Genomic DNA, 9,370 nt, shown 5'->3' on the forward strand with positions numbered 1-9,370 from the left:
TTTTTATCTGATGTAATAGCTCAGCTTCTTGATTGGTCTCTCTTGCCCTTCTTTTTGCTACCATTTCTATGAAGCCGAAAGAGTGACTTACTTAAAACTCAAATTTGTGCACGTTACTTACTCTCCCATTTAAAATCTGTCACCGAGGCTTGGGCAGTGGCTCATGCCAGTATTTCTTACACTTTGGGAGGCTGAGGCAGGAGGATTGCTTGGAGCTGGGGGTTGAAGACCAGCCTAGGGAACAAAGTGAGACCCTGTCTCTACAAAAAAAAACAAAAAATTAGCCGAGTATGGTGGTGTATGCTCATGGTCCCAGCTGCTCAGGAGGCTGAGGTGGGAGGACAGCTTGAGCCTAGGAGGTCGAGACTGCATTGAACTATGCTTGTGCCACACTAAATTATCCATACCATAATCATTTGTATTACCCAGTAGACTGCTTGAGGGCAATGACTTTTATTCCCTTTCCTTTGGTATCTAGCACAATTCCTTGCACATGGCAGATATTAAATATATCCTGTGTTCTTTTGGGAAAGTATCATTATTTTTACTTTGAAAGTGTTCACATTTTTCTTTTCATTTATTAGCGACATGCTAGAAGAGTTTATGAAATTCTTCGACTACTGGTAACTGACATGAGTGATGCTGAACAATACAGAAGCTATAGATTGGATATTAAAAGAAGACTAATTAGCCCATATAAGGTAGGACTTTCAAGAATCTTCAACATTATTCTTTTCACTGTTTAAAACAGAAGAAAAGCTACCAAATGCCAGTGTATGGGAGAGTCCAAGTCATTTTGTAAAATTAACTTTTACAAAAGTAGAAATATTCTTCCAGTTATTTATAAAAATAATCACTCATGGCCGGGCGTGGTAGCCCACGCTTGTAATCCCAGCACTTTGGGAAGCTGAGGCAGGTGGATCACCTGAGGTCAGGAGTTCAAGACCAGCCTGGCCAACATGGTGAAACCCTGTCTCTACTAAAAATAAAAAAAATTAGCCAGGTGTGGTGGCAAGTACCTGTAATCCCAGCTACTCAGGAGGCTGAGGCAGGAGAATTGCTTGAACCCAGGAAGCAGAGGTTGCAGTGAGCCAAGAAGAGCAAAACTCCATCTCAAAAAAAAAAATTCTCACTCATAATTTTCCAACATAAGTTATACATATGTTTCACTCATTTAAAAACTTTTTCCAGTGGTTGCTCACGTCTGCAATCCTAGCACTTTGGGAGGCCCAGGTGGGTGGATCACTTGAAGTCAGGAGTTCGAGACCAACCCGGCCAACGTGGTGAAACCTCGTCTCTACTAAAAATACAAAAATAGCTGGACATGGTAGGGTGTGCTTGTAATCCCAGCTGCTTGGGAGGCTGAGACATGAGAATCGCTTAAACCCAAGACGTGGAGGTTGCAGTGAGCTGGGATTGTGCCAGCTCACTCCAGCTTGGGTGACAGAGTGAAACTGTCTCAAACAATCAAACTTACCCCGAGGATAATCTACCGTGGTTAGCTTTTCTTTGATTTGTATGCATATTTTAAAAATCTGAATGCCTAGGCTCTTCCCTAACAAATTTTCTTATTTTTCCCAAGTTTCTTGTCTTCTCAGTTGTTACACATATTCTTTTTTCTCTCATCCCATATAAAAGCAAAGTTACATATATATTTTTTTTCTTTGCTTTCTTCTTCATAAAAATAGCCTTTGTTGCTATTTATTAATAAAATCTCTGTACTTTACCATAGCTGAAATCATGTTAGTACTATTATATTTTTAAACATTCTTCTTGCCCTTTTTTCCCACTTCTTAGTCATCTTCCATATTTTCCCACCTAAATTAAGTTGTTGGCCTTGCCATTTGGACATTGTCAGGATGGATATCGTTCATTCCACCTTGTGTGAATGAAAATTTGCTATCTAGGCCGGGTGTGGTGGCTCACGCCTGTAATCTCAACATTTTGGGAGGCTGAGGTGGGTGGATCACCTGAGCTCAGGAGTTCAAGACCAGCCTGGCCAACATGGTGAAACCCCATCTCTACTAAAAATATAAAAATTAGTTGGGTGTGGTGGTAGGTGCCAGTAATCCCAGCTAACTCAGGAGGCTGAGGCAGGAGAATTGCTTGAACCTGGGAGGTGGAGATTGTAGTAAGCCAAGATTGCACCACTGCACTTCATTCTATGCGACAGCAGACTCCATCTCAAGAAAAAGAAAAGAAAATTTGCTAACTAGTTGCAGCTGAGTAGTGAGCTGATTGGCAGAATACTTAATTTATTAACAAGTAATTACTGAGTATAATTGCTCAATGTTGAAATGTTGTTGCTACATTTACATGTACTATACCTATAAGGTTATATACAGCACAATAGCTGGGACAGAAACGACCAAGTTGAATCTTCGTTAAAATTTGATGAAAGTAAATTAAATAACTACATCAAGTACATGTAGTTTTGGCTTTCCTTTGTAAATTTAAAGAAAATTTAAGTTTTGTTTGCCATGGATTCTGCTTTATAGAACCAGTCTTGAATGCCGATGGTTTGTTGGCTCACACTACTTGCTGAATCCCAACTCTTTTTTCTTCATAGCATCTTTTTACTTTCCAGTGCAGTTATATTTCCTAATTTGTCTTTGTAATTCTGTTCAGTATTATCACATTCTGAATATAAAAGTAATTATTTGCCTATAACTAAATCATTTTATCTTGAATTCATACATAGATGTATGAATAGTTCCTCATAGTGTCATTTCATTGCAGTTTAATGGATTTTCTGTTTTACAGACCATCATCTGCATATAACAGGTTGTAATAAATTATAATGGTCTTCTCAAAAATTATCCAAAGTAGCATTTTATTATTTGATGTTACCAATTCAGAACCATCAGAAGATGAGTAGAAATGGTACTTTCCAAAGGTTTTGATCTTTAGTAATATTTGTTAGCTAGAAAATGTCTTAATGATAAAATTTGGGCACAGAGAACAATATAAATAGATGGCAACATTTAAGAGTATTAAGACTTTTACTAAAGTAAAATAATTTATTGAATTATATGTTTTAGATATTAATGTGACATTTTATATAAAATATAAAAAATGAAAGATGATAGAAATTCTGAGTACAAATAGTAGTCACACAGTTCATGCCAAATAATGGGAATTTCTGCACTTAAGTGCAAGTATTTTCTACTCTTAAAGAATAATTCTTTTTTATAGTAAGTACCTTTATCTGTCCAGCCAGTTCACCTGTCTAAAAGGCCAAAACTGAGCTGGGCATGGTGGCTCACAGCTGTAATCCCAACATTTTGGGAGGCCGAGGTGGGTGGATTGCTTGAGCCCTGGAGTTCGAGACCAGCCTGGGCAACATGGTGAAACTTGGTCTCTACCAAAAACACAAAAATTAGCTGGGCATGGTGATGCACGCCTTTAATTCCAGCTACTTAGGAGGCCGAGGCAGGAGAATCGATTGAACCCAGGAGGCAGAGGTTGCAGTGTGCTGAGATCATGCCACTGTACTCCAGCCTGGGTAACAACAGAGTGAGACTCCCTCTCAAAAAAAATAATAAAAAATATAAAAGGCCAGAACTGGTTATTAAACCCTTCAGGTTCTTAACAGCCAAATGGGTATCACCAGTCTTGCACTAAAGCCGTAGACAAATTACAAATGTTACAATTGGGCAGCAATTTAGAAAAATAACTTATATTCCTCTCATAACTCACACTACAATAATTTCCTAATGCATTGCCCTTTAGTTCCTGAACTGTTTCCTTAAATTTGATGCATGTATTTAGGGCAGTCATGCCTTTGGCAGAAATAACAAATTTTATAGCATACAGAATTGAAAAATAAGGAATGTAAAGAATGTACTGTCTTTCCAGGCCTTAGGAGCAATAAATCTGAATTTTTATCAGTTCTCCCTCTACCACTAATATTCACAGTGTGGTCAGTAGATTAGCAACATTAACATCACCTGATTAGAAATGCAGACTCTCAGACTCCAGGTGCTCTCCATGCACATTCACATTTGAGAGGCACTGCTTTCAAGGGCTACTTAGGGCACATTACTTAGCTCTTCTAGCCCTCTTTTTTTCCCCTCCATCTAATCCCTATCTCATATAGGGTTGTTAGGATTATATGAGTTAATATATATGATTTGTGATTTCTATATAAAGTCTAATCTTTATTCTCTAATAGAAGAACTGATACGATAATCTAGAACAGTATATCCAAAACGTGAAAGCTTCATATTTGCGATAATGCCATCCAACCAGGAATCTTGGAGTTACTCTTCATTCTTCCTTCCCCATATCACCCAGTATTTTCTCTCCTAAATCTGCCCTGTCCCCTCCGTCTCTGCTGTTGCTGTCTTGATCTAGGCTTTCATCAACTCTGGTTTGAACTACTGCAGTAGCTGCCCAGTCATCCAGTCCCATCCTAAACATCTCTGACATAGTATTGTTTTGACAGTGTCCTGCGTAAAAGTTCTTACCGGCTACCTGTTGCAGACTCAGCATAGTGGTATCCTAAGTAAAACAGGGAGGGTTTAGTATGATAATGTGTGTCTGGAACTTTGTAGAGACTCAAATGCTAGTGTGTGTGTGTGTGTGTGTGTGTGTGTGTGTGTGTGTGTGTAATATATAGTTATTTTGAAATGGAGTCTTGCTCTGTCACCAGGAGTGCAGTGGCACGATTCTGCTCACTGCAACCTCTGCCTCCCAGGTTCAAGCGATTCTTCCGCCTCAGCCTCCCGAGTAGCTGGGATTACAAGCATGCGCCACCACGCCCAGCTAATTCTTTTTAAATTTGTAGTAGAGACAGTGTTTCACCATGTTGGCCAGGATGGTCTCAATCTCCTGACCTTGTGATCTACCTGCCTTGGCCTCCCAAAGTGCTGGGATTACAGGTGTGAACCACCATGCCTGACCTAGTTAATGTGTTTTTAAAGTGTCACAGTTTCCCATTTATCTTTCTGAAACATTTCTAACAGTTTATGTTAAAATTAGCATGTGGCACATAAGTACTTCATGGGGTGGAATTTAAAATGTAATTAACTAATGATTGAGTAGTAAAATGAAAGATAATAGCACTTAATCTCAGTTGTCTTTCTTCAGCTCATGTCTTTTATTTATTAAAGAAATATTTGAGTTTCCATACTGGCCAAAGTTCTCTAAAGTTTTGGAGGGGGCTCCTAGTCACATGTCTGTATTTATCATCAATTGGACACAAATACCAGGTCTTCCTGTTAACTCTTTTTAGAGGGTTTGCAATTCATGGTTAACATTATGTTTAAGCTTCCTTAAAAAAAAAAAAAGTGTGGGACAAGTTTGGGCATATTTGTACTATTCTTATTTTTAACACTGGACACTTAAAATTGTAAGACTACAAGGAAATATATTTGCTTTCTTAGTCTAACAAATAATTGTTTGCCACCTAGAAAAAGCAAAGAGATCTTGCCAAGATGAGAAAATGTCTCAGACCAGAAGAACTGACAAATCAGATGAACCAAATAGAAATAAGCATGCAACATGAACAGCTGGAAGAGAGTTTTCAGGAACTAGTGGAAGATTACCGGCGTGTTATTGAACGACTCGCTCAAGAGTAAAGATTATACTGTTGTGTACAGGAAGCCTGCAAATTTTCTGTACAATGTGCTGTGAAAAATCTGATGACTTTTAATTTTAAAATCTTGTGACATTTTGCTTATACTAAAAGTTATCTATCTTTAGTTGAATATTTTCTTTTGGAGAGATTGTATATTTTAAAATACTGTTTAGAGTTTATGAGCATATATTGCATTTAAAAAAAGATATAGCTTCTGAAATACTACTGCAATTGCTTCCCTTCTTAAACAGTATAATAAATGCTTAGTTGTGATATGTTAATATGTGATATGATTCTTAAACATTTACAATAAACCTTATTCTTACTTATCATTCCTTCTATACTTTGCTTCTAAGATTTACATCTGACACCTTTAAAACATTTCTTGAAGATTTATCCTGGTAATTTTACTTTTTCAATATGATTCTTCTTTCTAAGTTCAGGGGCACATGTGGAGGTTTGTTACATAGGTAAACTTGTGTCTTGGGGGTTTCTTGCATAGATTATTTCAACATCCAGATACTAAGCCTAGTACCCAATAGTTCATTCTTCTGCCCTTCTCCCTCCTCCCTACCTGTATCTTCGAGTAGACCCCAGTGTCTATTGTTCCCTTTTTGTCCATGTGTTCTTATCATTTAGCTCCCACTTGTAAGTGAGAACCTGCAGTATTTGGTTTTCTGTGCCTGTGTTAGTTTACTAAGGATAATGGCTTCCAGCTCCATCTATGTCCCCACAAAAAAACATGATCTTGTTCTTTTTTTATGACTGCATAGTATTCTGTGGTGTGTATGTACCACATTTTCTTTATCCAGTCTGTCACTGATGGACATTTAGGTTGATTCCATGTCTTTGCTATTGTGAATAGTGCTGCAGTGAATGTTTGCATGCATGTATCTTTATGGTAGAATGATTGATATTCCTCTGAGTGTATACCTAGTAATGGGATTGCTGGGTCAAATGGTAGTTCTGTTTTTAGCTCTTTGAGGAATTATCCTTAGCAAACTAACAAGAGTGGTTGGACTAATTTATAGTCCCACCAACGGTGTATAAGTGTTCCCTTTTCTCTACTACATTGCCAGCATCTGTTATTTTTTGACTTTAATAACAGCCTTTCTGACTGGTATCCCATTGTGGTTTTGATTTACATTTCTCTAATGTTCAGTGGTGTTGGGCTTTTATTCATATGCTTATTGGCTACACGTATGTCTTCTTTGAAAAGTGTCTGTTAATGTCTCTTTTTACTGGTGTTGTTTGGTTGTTATCGTAAATTTGTTTAAGTTCCTGAGTTTTCATAATAGGAAATTTCTTAGTATAGGTTTTATTTTGTTTTAAATAAACTCCTATTAACTGTTTGGGTAGGCACGTAAGAGAGGGAAGTCAAACTAGATACAGCCTAAAAGCTAAAACTTTGGCATCAAATATTATTTGAAGATAATTTAGCAGTTAGCATAAACAGGCCGGCATTTTGGGAGGCCCAGGGGGGCGGATCACAAATTAGCCAGGCGTGGTGACGCAGGCCTGTAATCCCAGCTACTCAGGAAGCTGAGGCAGGAGAATCGATTGAACCTAGGAGGTGGAGGTTGCAGTGAGCTAAGATCACACCACTGCACTTTAGCCTGGGCGACAGAGCAAGACTCCGTTTCAAAAAAATAAAAAGAAGGTAGCATAAACATTCTATAAATAAAAATAGAAGAAGATAAAAATCAGTGTATAAAAATCTAATTTATGGCCAGGTGTAGTGGCTCACGCCTGTAATCCCAGCACTTTGGGAGGCCGAGGTGGGCGGATCACCAGGTCAAGAGATCGAGACCATCCTGGCCAACATGGTGAAACCCCGTCTCTAGTAAAAACCTAAAAATCAGCCAGGTGTGGTGGCACATGCCTGTGGTCCCAGCTACTCGGGAGGCTGAGGCAGAAACATCACTTGAACCCAGGAGGCGGAGGTTGCAGTGAGCCGAGATTGTGCCACTGCACTCCAGCCTGGCGACAGAGCAAGACTGTCTCAAAAAAAGAAAATTCTAATTTACACATTATTAAAATATATCTTCTGTAAAATGAGATGCCCACCTGTTAGGATTTACTGTAAGGTTACCAAGGTATTGAAATACAGCAAGAAAAAATAATGACAAACTGCCTAATATAGTCTTGTTTTTAATGAAGTAGACTATAAATTGCTGAAAACAGAATTATTCAAAGTAAAAGCTTGGGATGTTTATAATGTTTGCTAGTAAACTAGGTATTATATGATAAAAACAAGATGTAAGTTGAAATTTATTTTGAAAAATCTGATTTGATGAATGCTTGGGGCAAAATCCCAAGTTGGACAGGCACTATGTTCTCCTTTGATCAATTTCCATCAGTAAAATCTGTCAAACAGAGAAGCAAAGTAACTGGTAGCCCCTGGGCACAAAATAGGTGTGGCCAGCAGCATACCAACAGGAGTAAGCCGTTGCCTTAAAATGAGGGAGCTATAAAAGTTTCAAACCATCGCTTCTTAGAAGATTGTATATAGATAAAACTTGTTGACTTCTGAGAGATTGTATCTGTGTACATAATTTGCTACAGATAAAATGACCTAGTTTAGTTAAAATCCTTTCTGAAACCATATGAAAGCAATTTGTCTTTCATCTAAATTGGCTAATTTTTAATTTTTTATCAACAATTCACACTTGATAAAGATGAGATCTGAGGAAAGCATCAATACCATCTAAACCAATTATCTTTCAAGATTTTTTAAAAGTATAAAAATCAGAAAAAGTGAGTGTGATGCTGATTTTCCTATTCTTTTGTTTGTTTTGAGACAGAGTCTCTGCTGCCTAGGCTGGAATGTAGCTCACTGCAACATCCGCCTCCTAGGTTCAAATAATTCTCCTGCCTCAGCCTCCAGAGTACCTGGGATTACAGGAATGGGCCCCCATGCCCAGCTAATTTTTGTATTTTTAGTAGAGACAGGGTTTCACCATGTTGGCCAGGCTGGTCTTGAACTCCTCACCTCAGATGATCTGCCTGCCTTGGCCTCCCAAAGTGCTGGGATTACAGGCATGAGCCACTATACCTGGCCTCTTAATTTATTTTTTCCCTGCCCTCTACAAATTGCATTTTCTCTACATATATTTCCCTTCTGAACATCAGGTTTTTCATCTGTAAAATTGAGGTTGTGCTAGAATGATCTCTAGGTTCCCTCCCTCCCTGTTCTAGGTTCTGTTCTTGTCCTTTTCTTATCTTTTCTCTTTACTCATAGTTTTATACTCAGATGTGGGTGTAAATGTGGTATATGTCTAAAATAAAACATCTTTGTAAGTCACACAAAATTCATAGTTTATATGTGACATAGTTTGCGTGAGAAGGAAAAAATAGCACTGTGTGTCCCTGATTGTCTCCCAATTGCTGTGGCCCCGGTTTGTTGTACCAGAGCCTTGTCTAGGCTGAAAATTTATCAGACCTGATCAACTGCCATCTTTGGCTACTAGAGAAGAGCTGGCAGAAAAGCTACCAATGCCATATTTGAGAATAACATTAGAATCATAGACGTTAGAGGTCAACTGATTCAATTTCTTAAATTAATTGTTAAATTCTTTGTCTTAGAACTTAAAAGCCAGTTTAACAATATTAAATACTAATTTAATAAAGTACTCATGATTCTTTCAAATAAAATTATTTTTGCATTTGTATATCTCTGTATGTGCTTTGAACATAGTAGTATATCTTTGTGCATGTATATATTTGTATCTGTTAAATCATTTCCTGGAAACATAGTTAACTGAGTTGGATAAGAATATGTCTATGGCT

At 37.9% G+C, this 9,370-nt stretch overlaps 2 protein-coding genes across 2 annotated transcripts in view; one reads left to right on the forward strand and one right to left on the reverse strand.

The window, feature by feature from the left end:
• Positions 1–5,920, forward strand: part of HAT1 (histone acetyltransferase 1) — a 74,145-nt gene extending 68,225 nt beyond the window's left edge. Inside the window, exons 10-11 of the mRNA XM_017538217.2 lie at positions 585–701; positions 5,415–5,920. Of these exons, the coding sequence (XP_017393706.1) occupies positions 585–701; positions 5,415–5,582 (285 nt within the window). The 3' untranslated portion in view covers positions 5,583–5,920. The remainder of the gene's footprint in view (positions 1–584; positions 702–5,414) is intronic.
• SLC25A12 (solute carrier family 25 member 12) overlaps positions 1–9,370 on the reverse strand; it is a 229,436-nt gene that overhangs the window by 204,918 nt on the left and 15,148 nt on the right. The window lies entirely within an intron of this gene.

The sequence above is a fragment of the Cebus imitator genome, unplaced genomic scaffold, assembly GCF_001604975.1.
Source record: "Cebus imitator isolate Cc_AM_T3 unplaced genomic scaffold, Cebus_imitator-1.0 Scaffold110, whole genome shotgun sequence".
NCBI lineage: Eukaryota > Metazoa > Chordata > Mammalia > Primates > Cebidae > Cebus > Cebus imitator.